We start from the raw sequence: 19,652 nt of genomic DNA, 5'->3' as shown, positions 1-19,652 counted from the left end.
AAGACCCCAATTGTAATGAAAATGGGATCTTACTAAGAAAGAACAATCCAAATTTAGATGTTGGGTATCCTTTTGTTGAACGGTCTGTTTAAAATGAATCGAAGCATCAGACTAAAAAAGCTTTTGAAAATAACCGAATATTTCGATTACGGTAAAAATATAATATTTGTAAATCTGACTCTGAAAGAGTCAGTGCCTCACCAGCCATGAACCTCACCGCACGTCACTGGTGAAGGTTGTTAATCTGCTGAAGTCACTTGTGATTATGACACATTCTGTGCTATTCCCATGGCTGTTCGTTCGTGTTTTTCACTTCCTATCGTGTTGCATGATGTCAGAAAAGTTGTGTGAAGGTGGTCTGGGCGACTGACGTAGTGATTCATGTGTTTTTTTGTTTGCCCTGATGGACAATTTAGTGGAGTTTTTTAAAGTTTTGCATTAGATTTGTTTTAATATTTTAGTTATTTAGTGTGTCCCTGGAATATAAATAATATAAATATGATTTGGCATTTGCTCTTCAATGAACAAGGGATGCAAATGAAACTGGTCACATTTTCAGAATAAGAGCGTTCTGAGTAGAGCGTACCTTAAAGAAGGTGGTAAATGTTACACAATTGGAGTTGAATGTGTGTATTATAGTCAATGGCTGGGGGAATTGCAAACCACGCCCCGTAAAACTCCGAAAAGTTTTGTGAAGCCACCATTTTATTTGCTTGCATTAGCATTATTAGCATTAGCCCAGCGCACCAACGGAGAGAGACTAACTTATGGCAACACAAAATAAAACGTGGGAGCGGTGGAGTGATGAGGAGGTGACTTCGGGTGGCGATTTACTACCACCCGAGTATATGCTGTGAAGTTGTTTGCGCCCTGCCAGTAAACCCAAAGCAGAAGAAGAAGTGACGTCAGCGGCTTCATTTGCGTAATCCTCCCTCAGGGACTTATTCCGGTGAGAACGCGATCTACTAGGACAGTTCCGGGACTAAAGAGTTCTGCGGGACTAAGTACTGGGGACTAAGTACGGCAAAGTACTTGGTGTGAAAGCGGCTAATGTGACTGTCCATGGTGCACCGTGCTTTTCTCCCAATGCATGCTGGGATAAGTATGAACCTGAGCTGGATAAACAGGTTAAATATATGGTCGGATGGATGATATGCAGTAAGTACAAATCCTTTACAAGTTGGAATCCAAGGTAAAGATGCATGCAGATTATCGATTCAGTTGGCACAGTTATTGAATAGTATCACCAGGCCCTTTCTTTTTAAAAGTATTTTCCCATTTTTCATGTTAAATGTATTGATTATTTGGAGTGCATGAGTACAATTTTCCCTGATGACTTACTATTAATATTTCAATTGAACAAGCAAGCCCCATTAGAGAAATATTAATTTACTGATGTATATGCTTTTCAGAAAAAAGATAATCAGGACATATCAACTAATAATTTCTACATTGATTAAATGCAAGTAATGGGTGCATTAGGCTGTGCTGAACACACACTGGATTAAATCAGGCTAAACTTATGGTTGATGGTCTGTCAATGATCTGAGTGTTCGATGGCAGTACGTACATTAACTCTGTTTATACTTCTTTGTACTGTGATCGCATTTGAATCATCCACAATGAGGATTTCCCCTGACTCTCTGTCTCTGTCAGTCAGCTTTTCCCTCGAGGAATGAGTTGTGTTTTGTCTCTGTCGCCCTAGCATCCCCTGTCTGTCATCTCTCTCTCTCTCTCTCTCTCTCTCTCTCTCTCTCTCTCTCTCTCTCTCTCTCTCTCTCTCTCTCTCTCTCTCTCTCGCTCTCTCTCGCTCTCTCTCGCTCTCTCTCTCTCTTTGTCTACTTATACAACACCACTTCAGCTCCAATTAAAATTGAGCTACATCTCAAGCATGAAGTAAACAAACTGTTTATGTAGTGTTTGTGTGTGTGTGTGTTTTAGTGTGCACAAAATGTTGAATATAGATTAAAATTTGGAGTAATTTAATTGTCAGTGTTGCTTATTCAAAGAAATGTCTTCAATAGACAGAAGTGTTGTAAGACATTTGAGATATAATCTCTAAGTTTGCTTTTACAAATACCTAGAACCAAAAGACTGCAGAAGTGAAATCACACTCAACGTTTGTTGTCCAAACCTTACACAGGAATATGTCTTTTGGTTTTTTAGATGCAAACTCTTTGCTGCAATGCAATGTGAGGTAAGGGTGCGGTTAGTGCTTTTCATTTTAGCAGAGCTGGCCTCTGGCAACTGAAAGTGTGACTGCCTGCTTATCTATTTCACACATCAGTTTTTCATAGCGTAAAACAAACACTTACGTTTCACACATTCAAGAGTTTGATAGATTTATCAGTTTGATAATATACTCAGGTCCTAAAGCCTAATGTACAGTAGTAGCCCTGAGTTCTGCTTGATTTTAGGGTTGCTTAAGACTGACCGAGCACAAACTGAACAAACATGTAGGCGTACGGTGGAGCATTCTGCATGTGCATTTGTTCCAAAGTTTATCCGCCCTTGACTGCAAATTCATTTGATAGTGAGCTGGAAGCATGTGCAGGACTGCCAGGATGAAGGTGATGTGGGCTCTTTTCCTGGGTCAAGTGAGGAGCCTAGCGACAAGGTTCGGAAAGAGTTGTAGGAAGGAAATGATGATCAGATTTTACCAGAGTAGAAGGAATTGTCGAGGTCAAAATGTGTAGATTTACTGTAAAGGGATGGATGACTATTTCCAGGGAAGTCCAGCAAAGCCAAGGACACATTTAAACTTCATTAAGTCAAGACAGGCTCCATTAATTTGGCTGCGCTCATCTGAGTATTGTTTTTGATTGTTTTTTTTGTTTTAATTTACACAGAGATTTGTTGCATATAGTGTAAAGCACGTGTTAGAAAAGTAATCAAATGTAACAGGCTCAGATGACATTACTTTTATGTAGTCATTAAAATAGTAACTTACAACAGGGTATTTAGTCAACTGTAACCTATTACATTTAAACAAACCTTACCAACACTGTTGATAAGGCATCTTTTGCATTGACAAAGTTGGTGGTACATCTAGTGATGCTGCAGTCTCCATCCAGTTAGGACTAATAAACTGCTGACTTGGTGTTTTAGGTCCCAGGATTAAGCACTCAGAGGAGCAGCTCAGAGGTTATACAGGGTATCACACAGTTACATTGGATCATACTAATAGCTGAGGCAGGGCTTTTTGTGATCAGCAGAAATCTCCTTGGTGCTGGTCACAGCTCCAGAGTGTCAGCCTGTCAGGCACCTCCGGACAGCTCCTCTGACATCCTCCGTGTTGTCTTGTATTTTTTTCTATAACAGGCAACACGAGTTTAGTTTGAGTCATTTGATGAAAATGTATATGAGTTTAAGCAAAAATGTAGTCTTCGAGTTATAGTCCCTTTCTCTGTCTCTTGCGTTGTTATTTAGTTTGTATTTATAGACGAAGAAGAATTGAATATATATGGAACATATGTTGTCATAGATCAAGTTTTAGTCTCATTTTTGTAATGAAAAATTGTTGTTTACAGTAACACTGTCTTCAGGGTCCAGTCTATTTGGTTGCTACATTATATCAAACTCTTCTCAGCCTCTCAGCCCAAGGCTGCTTCATTGTTTGGAAAGACCACCCACACCACAAACCCCCCCACACACTATTTTTTCAGCACAGGAGAATGTGCCTCCATCATCCCTAACTATCCATCCTTACTGCTCACAACACACATCAGGGTGGGTGCCTGAAGCTTGTTATTGGCAGAGAGGAAAAAATAAGTCAAAAATAAGGGCAGATCAAGTAATGAGTTATAGAAAGTTTGCTTTTGGTGATTCATTTTGTTCTTTTAGGTAAAACAGAGGAGACAGTTTTTTGATAAAACACTCACACACACACGATTCCCCATGACAAAGTGAAATATTGGACTTCCAGAGAAAACTGCTTTGTGTTATATAACATTCACCAACTTATATTCCTGCATCAGCTTTCTCAACTGTGCATAATCACCTTTTTGACTACAAAACACATTTGCATATAAGCAAGATTGTTTTATCAAGTTAAAAATTGCTACAGAATACTACATGTTTGATGTAGATGTCTGTATGATTTTGCAGTATAGGATCTTGTTGGGCTGTTTGCTGTATAGTCAAGCATAATGAAACACGATGCCCCTTGTATCCTCAGACATTTAGCAAGCAGGGTTGTTGGCACAGATTTAAACACTCACACATACACACACACAACGAGAGCAGCGCCTCTAAGTAGGCTCAAGTCCCGCCTCCCCTTCAACAAGGCAGCACAAGAGATTCTTAATTCCACCTCTGAGGACTTCTCCAGAGATGTATGGTTGGCGGCTGCTTGGAGGCAGGAGTGGGAGCTAGCCGGGCCCTCCCGCATCCATCACTACATCTGGGACCCAGGAGATGGCACCACAGGAGGAGACGACCTACCACGCCGACAATGGACCACACTAAACCGTCTACGAAATGGGGTCGGTCGCTTCAAAACATCAATGAAGAAGTGGGGCCTGGCAGACAGTGCTGCATGCGGTGACCCTGAACAGACTGCCGAACATATAATAATAATTAATAATTCCTTACATTTATTATAGCGCTTTTTCAATGACTCAAAGCGCTTTACATATACACACATATTATACATGCAGATACTGTGGACAATACCCACAGGAGCAAGTTCAGGTGAAGTGTCTTGCCCAAGGACACACCGGCTTTACAGACGCAGCAGCGGCGGGTTTCACCCCTTGATCTGATGATCATTGCACAGCGCACTGCGTCACACCGTCCATCTTCACGCCTCGAGGTCATCGAGGCGCTTTTACAGGTACACATTGGTATTATACATGTACTGTGGACAATACCCACAGGAGCAAATCCGGGTAAGTGTCTTGCCCAAGGACACAACGGCCTGACGCAGTGGCGGCAGGAGCGGGTTTCGAACTGGAGTTCCCCAGCACTCCCCCTTGATCTGATGATCGGATGCACAGACCACTGCGCCACCCGTCCCGATAAATATAATAACCACCTGCCCTTTATATAGACCACCCTTGGAAGCCAGCCTCTTCGACGTAGGACCAGAGATGCGGGCATGGCTACACAACACCGAGTTGGACCTCTGACGTTACACGAAAGAAGAAGACACACACACACACACCATTTTCTCATTCTCTCATCTGAACGTAAACATGTCTTCATTTAGTGCAGGAGGCTGGATGCAGGGCAGGCTCTGCTGTAATCTGCCTCTTCTTGACAACATTCAATTCAGATGTATCTGAGAGGCAACACCAATCCCTTCTGTCATACATCAATTTCACAATCTGTATCAACCGGCCCTCTCTCTCTTTCTATCTGTCTCTTTTTCTCTCCCTTTCAGCATGGGCTCTAGCAGTGTCTCACTGTTTTTCTCCCTGTCTATATCACTTTTCTTCTCTTCCTCCGTGTCTCTGTCCATCTTGATGTTTTCTGTATTTTCTGAGGTCTGAAAGTCATATACAAATATTTTGCTGCCTCTAGAGACTTTAGTTTGTATTTATTTTTTAAAAGCCAAGTAACTACATTAAGTGATGGACAGAGTGCTTAAGAGAGGCCCAAGGACAAAACTGTGAATCCTAGTCTGTCCTCTCGAGGGGAATGACAGCATCCGTCCTTATAGCTAAAAAAAAAACACTAAATAATCATGTTGAAGTTACCAAGTCGTAGCAGCGAAATAAGATAAGCTTTAACAGTGGGGTAAAGAGGTCAGGTTGGATGAATGGGTCAACAAAACACTTGAACACCCAACACCCTAACCCTCCAACCATGGAAAAACACATATTTAAATCAGAGCCACAATCATCCATACCATTTAAGCTGCAATTGGTTGCTTTATTTAAAAATATATATATTAAGTTGTCATATTTTTTTCTAAAACTGTCACCATATCCTGTCACTGCTTTTAAAAGGGAAACAAACAAGTCCCTGACGTAGTGTCAATCACTGCCCCTGAACGCCGATGTAACTGTCAAACAAGGCAGTGATCATCGCATTTAAATCTAAATGTTATCCCTGCATTGTTTATGTCTCAACTAAAAGGTTTTTAGAAACACATTTTTGTGAACCGGCAAGCGCTAATGATTTGGAAAGCTTTAATTGAGTTCACAAGCATGGATTGACACTTCACTGCATATGCTTTATGTAATCTAAATACATTATATTGATCAAATCTGATGTTTTTTTCAACAGCGATTGGATTGAATGTTCATTTGACAGCACAGATACATAAGTCATCCTGCAGATAGGGGCATAGGATTAGAACACACCTTTTGTGAACAAACAACAGATTTTACGCTAAATTATTAAGACTTTTTGGTTAACATCGTCTCCTTGCTCACTACTGTTCAAAAACAGTCAACATCATGGATTCCTCTGCTTGATCTACACTGTAAAATGTTTGGCTGTAAAATTACAGTAAATTACTGGCTCCTAGTTGCATGGATTTCACAGTAATTGACTGTAAATATTTCACAGTAATTGACTGTAAATATTTCACAGTAATTTACTGTAGATATTTTACAGTAAATTTGAATAAAAGTACAACTAAATACTGTGACTTTACAGTTGCCATGCCCATGGAATTACTGTGATATAGCAGTACAGAGCTGTGGTATTATGGTACCTTGCTCTACATAAATGACAGTACCTATATGTTCACGCTATTACTGTAAAATAATAATAATAATAATATATTTTATTTATAAGCGCACTTTTCATTTGCGTAAACAAAACTCAAAGTGCTACAAAATTAAAAAGGGTGAAACAAAAACAACAAAAACAATCAAAAACAATTTTAAAACAATTAAAACAACATAATAAAAGCTGTGACATTCATGCCGGCATGGCATAATGTGGGGGATTTAAAAATCTAGTTAAAGGCTATTCTAAAAAGATGCGTTTTTAGGCCTTTTTTGAAAGCCTCCACAGTCTGTGGTGTCCTCAGCTGGTTTGGGAGGGCATTCCACAGTCTCGGAGCAGCGGAGCAGAAGGCTCGGTCTCCCATGGTCTTCAGTTTTGTCCTTGGTGGGATGAGGAGGTTTGCCTTTACTGAACGTAGGTTCCTCGTGGAGGTTTGTGGGGTGAGCAATTCCTTGATGTAGGAGGGAGCATTTCCATATATGCACTGATGAGTGAAGAGGGTGATTTTGTAGTCAATCCTGAGTGAGACCGGGAGCCAGTGCAGTGATTTGAGGATGGGTGTGATGTGTTTGTACTTCCGCACTCTCATCAGGATCCTAGCAGCGGTGTTTTGGATGTATTGCAGCTTCTGGATGTTCTTGCTAGGAATCCCAATGAGAAGTGCGTTACAGTAGTCCAGCCTGGAGGAGACAAAGGCGTGGACAAGTAAAGGTAATGCAACACAGTAGCCAGTAATTTACTGTAAATATACAAATGTAAATAATACGATAATATATTGTAAATTTGACTAGTTAACTGGGATTTTACCATAACTACACAATTCAATCAGCTCAATCAACAAAGAAAATGCCCATTTTAACTTTGTACTACTCCATTGAAGTACAAAGTACATTTCACAGTGTCTTGGACATGTTGTTACGGCCCCAACCTCTACTCTGCGGTAGTGGCTCGTGCTGAGACCCGCAACATGAAAGAATACACGCAATAACCAGTACTTGGTAACGAGCATTTATTGATAATCAGCCGTTTGCTCACACAAGCGAAACTGGAAACAAAAAGAGGTCTGGAGGACTGGCCAAAAGGAACAAACAGAAGGAGGGAACCGGAGCCAGCCACACCACGGACCGTAGGACCCAGAGCTCCCCCCCCCAACCAGAAATCAAATATAAACCCTATGGGAAAACAAAATAAAGCAACGAAAACTGGACTACCAGGTCCTCCAGGCTAAACATAAACACATCTGCAAAAATATGGCCTACAGCTCAAAATGGCAAAGAGGTATTCTAAGGAGAGTGTCTCCCGGCGTTAGGATAGGCGAGACATCCTTCTCCTTCAGCTTCTCTTTATATATACACACGGCTGAGTGGAATTTGGAACACCACAGAGGCGGAGCCAGGGGCAGACCAGGTGCACCTGGGAGACAGAAAATAAAACAAGGAGGGGAGCACTTAACACATGTCTACACAGAGATCCACCCGAAGTCAACCATTTTTCTGTAGAATGTGCTGATTATTATGGGGGTTTAAATTGCCATGCCTCTTTTTGGCTTTCGAGCCTGTCTCAGGATTAATGCCCAGGAAGCCCCTGAAAACAATAAGCCAAGACAACAATTTCACATAGATTTATATGGTGCATCGTTTATTTTAAAGCACATGCAGCGGTGCCCCTTTCAATTTAAGTAAAACCTGCACCAAAGAAAGAAATTAGTATTTAAAGCCAAGCAAGAGCGATAAAAGCAAGAAAATCACTTACTGTAATGTGTTGTGTTATCACAGAGGATGGTCTGAATACAGTATTTTACTATGAAATAATACAGTAGCAGAGGCGCGGGAAGGTATTTTGAGTGGGGGTGCTGAGGTGCTGGACTCCAGTGAACACTATTACGGGCACTATAGAGCACGCACAAAAGCACTCCCCACACGCAAACACACAGTACACCCGCGACTGTTACAATGAAGGCTCGATAATTAGCTCACGGCATATAGGCAGGGGTAAAGTGCTATTTTTTACGAGTGGGGAGCGGACCTCACCTCCTCTAGGGAGGTCCGGGGGGATGCTCCCCCGGGAAGATTTTTTTTAAATATTGAATTTAAAAGCATCAATCTGGTGCACTTTGAGAGCAACATTAAGAGATCTATGGATACATCTCTCAACACCCAGATGAAACAGAACTGTAAGCAGATGTTCTTTTTCTTTATGGATATTTTACAAATCACTCCCCTTTCAAACTGTATTCTTGTTTTACTGCCATATAGTATTTCATAACTGTTTTTCCTTTATTCTCTTATTTGTTTTATAACTATAATGATCATATGAAGGTGTGCCGCGGAAATAATCTTTTGAATAATTTGTGACCAAACCGTTTGAGACCCACTGAGATAACTTAGAATAAAGTTAACTATCTAAACACTCAGAGAGTCCTTTAGCTCACCTGAGTCGTCTGAGAGGAGAGCTCTCCTCCAGCTTGTTGTGGAACCAACAGCAACAGCTCCATACATGTCCGTTAGTGCAGCTAGCTAACCAGATGCTAACATCACACACACACACACACACACACACACACACACACACACACACACACACACACACACCACACACACACACACACACACACACACACACACACACACACACACACACACACACACACACACACACACACACACACACACACACACACACACACTTTTATTTCCATGCAACTCTCTGATTGGTCTGGTGTCTTGCCTCTGTTGCATTCACTGAACACGGGAAATTACAGTCCTGCCGTCCTCTCGAGTGTCATGATGAGGTTCACGTAAAAAATTATGTTATTGAGGTAGAATTATCCGGTGCTACAGAAAAAACATTCGGGGCACGCCAAAATATTATTTTACCAACAATGTGGAATTTATGGCTACATATTACACAGATTATGCACAGCGGGTGCAGCAATAACCGTCAAATAATAATTCAGACAGGGGAGCTCCGCACCCCCTGTCTGCCGCTAGGGGGTGCTGCAGCGCCCTCAGCACCCCCCTTCCCGCGCCTATGTACAGTAGCCTAACATGTTGTGAAATCCTGGTAATCATTGATCCTGTACATTTACAGTAATTAACTGTGAATGTATTGATTTCACTGTGAAATTCAAAATTACAGTATTATATTGTGAACATCACAGGTAAAGACTGTAAAGTGGTAAAACAGTAATTTATTGTAAAATATTACAGCTACATATTGTGAAATCATGGTAATATTTTTACAGTGTAGTTAATCAGTAAGTCTTAGCAAATTAATTAACAAAGTGTACTTAAATGAAAGGAACCCAATGAAGGGGAGAAAACACTTACTTTGGAGAGTGTTTGGCAGGAAAATAGACACAATGGGGCTAAACATGGAAAAACACTCTTCGGTCTGTATAGAAAAGCAAGGCAAAAGGGTCCTTTATCTGTGTTTTCATGTTTAAATATAAATACTACTGAGATAATTAGGAGGTAACAAATGTTTGAATGTGTGTGGAGTGAACAGGCCTTATTCCTACTGGCAGGTGTTGGTTTATTTATCGCAGAAGTGCTTTTGCTCCAGCTTTTAATGGAGATCCTGTACCTGAGGACTAAAATCTATGACAAATTATGAAGCGAGAGAGACGGAGACATAAAGTGCAAAAGAGAAAAAAAATTGCAAAAGAGAGCATTGCACGTTGAGGGGAGGATTGGAGGAGGTTAGACATTCATTAGTGTTTTCCACTCGTTCCATTAGTATCAGGCTGCTGATGCTTTTACTTTTCCTTTTTTTGTTTTCCGCTTGCATAAACCAAAGCTTCTGGACAGTTTTTCTCTCTCCAGTTAACCACGTGTGAGAGCTTAATGAAGAGGAAAGGTGAGCAAGGTATCAGAGTAACAAAAGGACGCAAAAGAAAAGAACAAGCAAGCAAGGCAGCACCTATGCTAATGGCGCTAATGGGTTTATTGACTGTGACTGATAATGTCCCTCCTTCACCCGCTCACAGTTCAGCTGGGCTGCCGAGCTGAAACACACGGTACAGCATGATGAGAATAAAGTGAGTGGCTTTTAGGAGTTGTAATGCTTTCCTCTGGGTATAATTAATCAGTCTTAAACATAGTGAATTGGTTTCTACAGCATTATTTACGCTGCATTGATTTCTAAAGCATTAGAAGTGTTTAGAAAAGTATTTTTCTGAAAGTGTTATCTTTATCTGTATTTTACAAAATGTCAAAATGAAGCTCCTGCAGAGGAAGTCAATAATAACTGAGATAGCAGCCTCAATCATAAAATCTGAAATAGGTTAAAATCCATATACAGTACTAGAATCCTATAAAGCTTTTTACGGCCATTTTATATGGTTTGGGGTCTGTGTTTGGTCTGGCTATTTCTGCAACCTAACCTCAAACAGCTCCAGTTTTAGATTTAAAGAAAGCTCTTTCCGGGTTGACAGGTAATGTTGATTACCATAATAGAGATATTGGAGGTCAAAATCTCCACTTACACATATCAGACTGCAGTGAAACCTTTTCCTATTTCTCCACTTTGTTCAGGTCCTCTCTGTTTCCTTCAGGTCCTAATTATCTCATGTCCTGCCTCTCCTCTCTCAGGCCCTCACTACACAGTTAGTCTGCTCTGTGTGGCTCTGGCTCTTAGTGTTTGTAGTGGACTGCGCTGCCGAAAAGACGTGCCATCTCATCCACAAATAATTTAGTCCCCTCTATGGTTCATTTATTTTGTTTAATGGCAAGTGAAAGCCTGGCCGGTCCTCTTTCCTTGGTCACCTCGTCACGCTGTGGCATTTTTCCCCCAGAGGTATGTGACCTTTATCAGGGAGCAGAGCCCAGCGTTGTTTCGGCTAACTACTGACCCTCTCACAGGGAGCTCATTAGCCAGCCGCACTCTCAACGGACACTTTATTTGGCACTTGGGCAATTAGGATCTTCACAAATACCACCAATACCTGAGGACAGCCTTGTGTGTGACAGAAGGCAGGAAGTCCCTAGGGACTGTGAGATGAGCATTTTTTTAGACTCGATACAGTATCAAAAAATAGGATATTATGATACTCAAATGTCATATTTTTTCTTAAACCCATATTTATTTTAGATTAGAATGACTTTTTAGCAATGGTTACAGCGCGTGCACACATGCAATAACCAACATATCCATATTCAATGTTTTGCAAGAATATCTTACAAAAAGTAACATATGTGTTGTATTTTGAAAATAGTCTCCTTTTCTAACAACTTGGTTAGGTCTAGGAAAAGATGACGGAAATGCCGTTACCTACATCATGAAAAAAAGGTCAGATGACCTTTAATTTTCTACCTCATGACTTCAATACCACACTGTGTTCACTGTGTTATTGCTACTGGATGTTTTATCTACACTAAGAGCTACTACAATGTACATCAATGGTATTTTCCATTGAACTAACATGCCATATAATGTGTAATGTTATGTTTCCTAAATGGTTCACAAGAAACTTCACATAAATCTTGTGAAATTATATGTGAAACGATTAGATCCAGGTCTTAATATAAATTATAAATATTAGCAACTAGCAAACAACTCATGTAGCAGATAGAAGCCAAACATTACAGTGGATGTGAGCAGAGATTTGGAGGAGCGACCACAGCACAACGTCCTGGCAGCCGTTGGGATAACTGAGCAGCCTTTGGGACTTGATATTTACTTTGAACCAAGTCATTGGGGTATATCATCCCCCCGTTGTCTGACTCCCATCTTATCTGTCATTCACACTGTAGACTGTCCTTAATCAAAATATATGAAATAAATCAACAAAATAGGCTCATATTCTGACAGGGTGTTCGTTTGATCATAAACTGTGCTGTCTAATTCAATGAACATACTTTGTTAGTCCAGGACTCTTAATGAGAGCAAAAAGAAAAATAATGCAAATGTATTCAGAGAGTCAAAATCTATTTGAAACTGAGCAACACCTCTTGTGTCCTGCCTGTGGACCAGTCACACCCACATTCTGTTTGTGCAGATCGAAGAGGTGGTGGCTAAAATAGAGATAGAGGTTGGCTCCATAAAGCAACATTACGCTCCAAGGTGAATCGAAGACTAGATCCAGGACTGTGAAATCCTTCATTAGCCAACCAGCCCAGCCTGTATGCTTACGGACCCTCCTGGTGGTGGCTTTAACAGCAGAGTTTGATGGAGCTGATAAGCCTAACGAAACGACCCTTGCCGGTGTGGAAATATAAAAGTGTTGCAGTCACTCTCTCCATCCCTGTTAATATAAAGATAACATGATAGAGGAAAGGAGGACATGGACCTGTTCAAGGGCCCATGTCATGCTTTTCCGGTTATTACCCGTCCCCTTGTGTGTTATGAAGGTTTTTATGCATGTAAACGGTCTGCAGAGTCCAAATGGACCAATCCGCGGAGCACCTCACACACCAGGATCTAGGGATGGGTACCGAGCCCCGGTATTAAACGGGCCCCGGGGCTGAATTATTAAAGACCGTGGTACCGTTAACCTCCGACGTTAGCGGTCTTTTTATCGGTACTGGATGTAGAATGATCCAGGGTCGAGTATCTTTCACGACTCAGGTTTATTATACAGTAAGTCAAGACATTACAGTAGGCAGCAACAACACAACTGGCGGGCTTACACTCAAGTAAAGCAGTCCTTCGCATGCCGTAAAGCATGTCGCAACACTGTCATAACAGCCTTAACTCTGTATGCATTGTATGCATATGTGACATCTCCCCTTTTTTCCTAGTTATTTAATTTTAAATAACTGTAAAGAGTTTTTACAGATTAGTCAGAGCATCATCCTGTAATAGTAAACAACAGTCAAACTGTGATAGCAAATGTTCATTCAGTCGTACTGACTAACCAAAAGTGTCCTATGAATACAGGTTAACTTCACAGATTATGTTAATAAAGATGGGTAACCAATACCTTCAGTAGTGCTGTTATAAAATAAAATTCAAGTTTTCTTATCTAAACATGGCAGCAGTAATATCACATTTGTACATAACATTCACAATAAACAGAACTAAAAATTTAGCAGACTCAGAGTCCACCTGTGTTTCCCTATTCATTTTCTCCACCCCAAAGGCCATAGGTGATTTTTTTTCTTATTCACCCCCAGAGGTGATCGTGAAACACCCAAAATACTCCTGTCTACAAGTCCAACTTAGTGGCCGGCTTACTGACACGGCCAGACCTGGTCTGAACACGTCCTGGTGTTGGTGTATGGGTTGTCACCCCACTTGGTTTCAGGGTAACAGTCTCTGGTATGTTGGCGCTTACAGGCTGGGAAATCGCCACAGCACTCTCTGCTGGTGTTAGTGGGATGTGCTGTGCAGGTCGGGAAGTTGTTTCTGCCCGGAGATGAAGTCGGTTCCGCCGCAGCACTGCACCTCCTTGTGTGTTAATGAGGTAAGACCTCGGAGTAACACACTCTATTGAGACGATTGCTGGTGTCTTCCAGGACTTCTCGTTGACGAGCTTGGTGTAGACTGTGTCTCCTGGCTGTAGAGCTGGTAGATGCCTGGCACCATGTCGTCGGTTGTAATAAAAGGCTTGTTTTGCTTTCTCACTCGTGTCCTTTTGTTTGACAATCTGTCTGTTAGGCCATTTAGGCCGTAGATTTTTCTCGAGTGTCAGGAGCGTCGTTCTGATCTTTCTCCCCATTAGCAGTTCTGCTGGACTGACTCCTGTGGTAGTACAGGGAGTGGATCTATAGCACATAAGGGCTATCAGCGGATCTTCCTGACGAAGGATTCTTTTAGCGGTCTGTACTGCTCTTTCTGCATGACCGTTTCCTTGAGGATGGTGAGGACTAGACGTGATGTGTCTGAAGTCCAACCGCTGTGCCAGCTCCCGGAATTCTGCACTGGAGAATTGGGGACCATTGTCACTCACAACCTCTTCAGGATTTCCGAACCTAGCAAAGGTCGTTTTAAGTCTCTGGATGACAAGGGCACTGGTCGTAGATGGTAGTTGTAGTATTTCCAGGTACCGTGAATAGTAGTCTGAAATCACAAGGTAGCCACAGCAGAATCGAGTTTCTGTTTTTAGGTCTCAACAGCTCCACGTCAGGTGTATCGCCGCCCCTTGAACTGCAGTCGGTGTAAACAGGAGGATTTGGTATGGATCCTCCATCTTGGGCGAGTACTAGGTTTCCGTCTTCATATTTTTTGGTGGAAACCCGTCGTCTTGACCTCACTAGCTGTGTGGACACAATAGTTTTCTGTGTGGGGGAACAACATCACTCGTAATCTCTTTCCTTCTCATAATTAGTCTGCTAAATGTTCTATTCTGTGGATGCTTTATGTGTAAATGGAAATGCTACTCTCGATTTTGTTTTACATTAAACATTAAACCTCTCCCTCCTGTGGTGACAGATATGGCTCAATGTAGCTGGATTTCAAAATACCCTTGTGCTGAAGATGCATCACCTGTTGGTCTGGCCCTCTGAGCTTCCTCATTGCTGTGATTGATACCAGGGTGTCAGTGGCATTTGGGTCATGTTTGGCACCACTGTTCGTCTTTGACATCTCTGGGACCCCCTGCCTCCGTTGTCATCATGGAAACCTCCTGGTTGTTGGTTCTGCTTCTGATTTTCTGGCACTATCTGAGATTTAACAGTTTGAGGGGTCTGCCCTGCATTCTCTGGTTCTTCCTGAGCTTGAATTGTTGGAGGTGTCTGCCCTGCCTTCTCTGGAAGTTTCCCCTCCCTTCTCCTTGTCTTGTTCCTACAAGCTACGGTGTCTTTTGTTTTTTCTGCTATGTCTTCCCTCACTGGCAGGTCTGCTACTCGGACCACATTTATGCTGTGTGCCAATAGGCTGGCATATTCCAGATGGAGTATCAGACTTGTAACTCTTATAAATCTTTCTTCATCTTCCCTCCATATAGTTATTTTAATTGGAAAGGTTAAAGCATCGGATCAGATTATTACCCTTTCCTTGATATCTGCAGTTGAGCCTGGCTCTGCGTCTGGTCTCAACTGGTCTCCTATTCGAATGAATATTATTAAGTTATCAAAGATTGAAACACTAATCCTCCGACTAGCACCTTCGTTCCTGATAAATAATATCCTATGTCATCCGAACTTAACTTTAAATCTGGGTAGGGTTTTTTTTTTTTTTTTATGATTTAAGTTTTTTGTAAAATATTAATAAATTAAATTAAAAGATAAAAAATTATGCAAATGTTAAAATAAAAATTGTACAGTGTATCGTTTTGACTTTGAGATATGAAAATCGAAATCTTGTGAAAATCGAAATCTACTGTGTACAGTGCATACCGAATGTATGGAACTATGTAAATGTCATAATTTGTGTTAGCTTTAATCAATTGGTGTTTGAATATTCTACAGTCTAGTTTGAAAGTTTCTCATCTTTTAATTAGAAACCACTTTGTAATTCTGTCCTGGCGATTGGCGCATGTGTTCATTCATAACACTCAAAATCAAGCTTCAAAATGTTAAAGTATCTTTGTAATAATTCTGTATTACCAGCAGAGTGCGCTGTTGTAATTTCCAGCTCAATCCACTAGGGATAGCTGTTGCAAAACTGACCTCTTTTTAACAAGAAGAAGCTTATTTCCTTAAAAATGGGAAGAAAATTAGAATATGGTTAAACAACACAGCACATAACCGCCAAAACACATTTGCAAACAAGAATATTCAAAAAAACGCCAATACGCACTTGCAAACAAGAATATCTCAAAACCAGCCAATACGCACTTGCAAACAAGAATATCTCAAATAAACCGCCAATACGCACTTGCAAACAAGAATATTTCAAATCCAGACTCCTACAAATACCAAACTTCCCACGGTAAGATAACCTGTCTATTTTATAGTTCCAACTCTGCCAAGAAATATGATTTGTCCTTCTCAAGATGGAGTGCCTAGCCTCATGTGAGTGGGACTGAGTGTGTAAAAACAAACAGAGTACTTTCAATTAGCATTTCACGAAATGGCGACTGCTGTGTGGCTTATTTTCAGCATGAGGACAAGACAAGATGGCAACTGATTTTCCAACCTTTGACCTGAAGAACAAAGCGATTTGAAAACACCTCGTGGCTCTCACGGGGGAGTTTAAATAATGGCGGGGTGCAATCTTGTCAAGAAAATTGAACACAAAACACTGCAGTTTAAAATAACATTTCTATCTAGTTTACTATGAAAAAATAGGCTTTATCTTATTGATATCATCACTTAAAGTTAGGAACACTTACGCATAAGCTATAAACCTATCTACGTATTATTTGACTTTATAGTCCACTATTGGTCAACTGCTGCCATTTCGACACGCTAGGTGGGAGTAATATGTTAACTTATCAGCGACTATTAAATGACCGTCGTCAATTTAACGTAATGCTGTTGTAACTCCAAATACCGTATTCCACCCGCAATATCTTGGTTGAAAATAGAACAGTTATGACCACTGATAAAAGCGTACACCTTAATCAAGCCTTTCCTAAAAAAAGGACTTTTTTAAAACAGTTTTCGACTAGCACTGTCTTCAGTTACTCAACCCTAAATTGATTCGCTATGCCTTGTTGGTTTTAAATTACTTGATCCTTAATCAACTCGCTATGTCCCATAGATCTTAACAATAATCGTTAAATGGACTTATATATCCTTACGTCATAGGCTAACTAACGTAACAAGAGACACCTACATGAAAACACAACAATACACCTACCCGAAGTACAATGGCCACACACATTTTAAAATACAACACACACACAAATTAATAGCATGCAGGGTTAAATGTAAGACAAAGAAGAAATTTGAACTCACCGTGCCTGTGAAAATGCAACGCCACGTGTTATGATTGTTATTGTTATACATTTGGTTGTTTTAACATTAATTTCCCAGCTATTTTCAGGAACCGGAAGCAGCCGTCCAACACACAGTCCTAAGATTGTTCTGCATAAACTATTGAAGAATTTTGACGTAACAGGCTTCTTCTTTACCCTGGTTTGAGCTCTCTGTGTGTCGAACGGGTTGCCAGCGGCTCCGGGCAACAGCCGGCTGTGTAGTCTCTCCGGTCCAACGAGAATCACGTCAGGGGTCATTCCAATTGTTAATCTGTGATGGTTATTCTCGTGTCCAGGAAAGAGAAGCTTAAAAGGAGACTAAATGGAGTCTCTGAGATGTTTTCAAATTGGTACTTTAATTAATAAAAAGCGTGGTAAAGTCACAAACAGGATATTGTCCGACAGAAAAGCAGCTGTCTCTGGCTCTCGCTAGCAGAGGGAAAAGAGAGGCCGAACCGCTCAGGTGCTGCTGTTATATATCTTCTCCTGACTCCTCCATGCGGGCCGGCCCTCCACATCTTAATGTCCGTTGTTACGTTAAACAGAGGATTCAGGCATTGTACATTCAATATATACTTAAACACGCCTCTTCTCCTCATATTGTCTTTCATCACTTTTCCTTTAACACATTCTAAACGTTGTAGTTAATATTCTAAAAAATACAGAAAATACTTCACGGCTGGTTTGGTTTCTGGTCATTCCGGATGTTGTCACATCTTACCCACGTCTGTAAACAATGGCTGCTTCTCAGGTCGACTATTTTCATTTCCTCGCTCCTCGGTCCTCGGTCTCACCGGAAGTTGATTTGCCTGCGCCATCTTGAGTACCGTCCCATGGCTCTTATTTCTGCCGGAGGACCGAGGATCGAGGAGCGATAACCGAGGAACCACCAGACCATCCTCCGATGAAATCCTCAGATACGCACCCCGCCCCCTTACTGTGTATCGCTCACTGATTGGACGAGGCAGTGCATGCACTGATCTGATGCTTCTTGACATGAGAGCAATACCCCAGCGGAGTGAAGAAAATACATGAACCTCACGGGACTCACTCCTCAGTTTATACCGTGTTTTGTTTCAATTAATTTATCATTTAGTTACAAATATGAGATATATCTGAACAACAAAGTGGTCAAAAATCATTTTATTCATTTATTGGAAACATTTTCATGATCGCTTTTTTCGTTTTACATTTTCATTTATTGTCATTTCCATTCAGTCATTCATTAAGTACTATTTAAAATATTAATTTGCTCCACACAAACAAACAAAGTGTGCAGTCCAATGAATGTTAATCTAACTGGGTTTTGATAGATAACATATCTGTTTTTGTTCTCTGAATAATTGTATTCCTATTGTGCACTCTAATCAATATTAATCAAACTATTGTTCGTTTAAATACATTTTAAGAATGGCGTTTATCTTTTTTGAGAATGACTTCTTATTTTATTTCATGTATTTGGATCTAAAACAGATGATACTAATGTTTATGTCAGTAAATGTGCACTAACAGAGGCGGGGGTGTTTGTGGAAATAACGGGTACAGAGCTGGCTGCTGCCAGACGAACAGCTGTGCAGCGTCATCACAAACGGACGTCGCTTCACGTGACGCTCCGGAGGAAAGGACGTCCCATTGCTCTTAAAACTCATTTCCCTGCTTCTCGTGGTTTCCTTGCGTCCCTCAATGCTTCCCTGGTGGGAGGGACTAAACGCAGGGAAACGACGCAAATAAAGGAAGCAAGGATTTCATTTAATCGACCTGAGAAGCAGCCTTCAACTTTATTCAAATAAACTGTACCTTCATTTAATATTCAGCAATAATAATACGTCTATAGTTGCAGTGTTAAAATCAGTAGGTTTCGGTGTGCATCACTCCATGTCATTTCGCTACTAAATTGACCTCTATAAGAAATGGTAAACTAGCCACATGCTAACTGCTAACCGGAGATGAAGGATTTTCAGAATAAAATACTTAACAACTGGTTGTGCACAAGAACTTCTGGTTTTTCAGTATAAAACAGCATTTAAACTGAAGGTATGTTTAAGGTACATTATGCTATCAAAACATTGATTTTAATTTCTAACACTGCTCAGCCTGTACAGTCCCTGTGACCTCACTGATCTATTGCTGTGTCGGCACACTCTGGCCCAATGTCCTATTGTATTGC

At 40.9% G+C, this 19,652-nt stretch overlaps 1 protein-coding gene across 1 annotated transcript; it reads right to left on the bottom strand.

Moving 5' to 3' along the window:
- Positions 1–6,119: 6,119 nt before the first annotated feature.
- Positions 6,120–18,096, bottom strand: LOC117556685. The gene is made up of 2 exons (XM_034232156.1): positions 17,466–18,096; positions 6,120–7,361 (listed from the first exon to the last, which is right to left on the bottom strand). The coding sequence occupies exons 1-2, from the start codon at positions 17,741–17,743 to the stop codon at positions 6,911–6,913; spliced, it is 729 nt and encodes a 242-aa protein (XP_034088047.1). The 5' UTR covers positions 17,744–18,096; the 3' UTR covers positions 6,120–6,910.
- Between the last annotated feature and the right edge of the window lie 1,556 nt (positions 18,097–19,652).

The sequence above is a fragment of the Gymnodraco acuticeps genome, unplaced genomic scaffold (assembly GCF_902827175.1).
Source record: "Gymnodraco acuticeps unplaced genomic scaffold, fGymAcu1.1, whole genome shotgun sequence".
Classification (NCBI taxonomy): Eukaryota; Metazoa; Chordata; class Actinopteri; order Perciformes; family Bathydraconidae; genus Gymnodraco; species Gymnodraco acuticeps.
Note: the sequence above shows the minus strand (reverse complement) of the source record. Positions and strands in the feature narration are given on the sequence as shown.

Coding starts and splice junctions, on each gene's coding strand:
- LOC117556685 (XM_034232156.1), bottom strand. CDS start 17,743: ATGACCCCTGACGTGATTCTCGTTGGACCGGAGAGACTACACAGCCGG. Junction 7,362..17,465: donor GTTGCATTTTCACAGGCACG/GTGAGTTCAAAT, acceptor TGTCTCCTCCAG/GCTGGACTACTGTAACGCAC.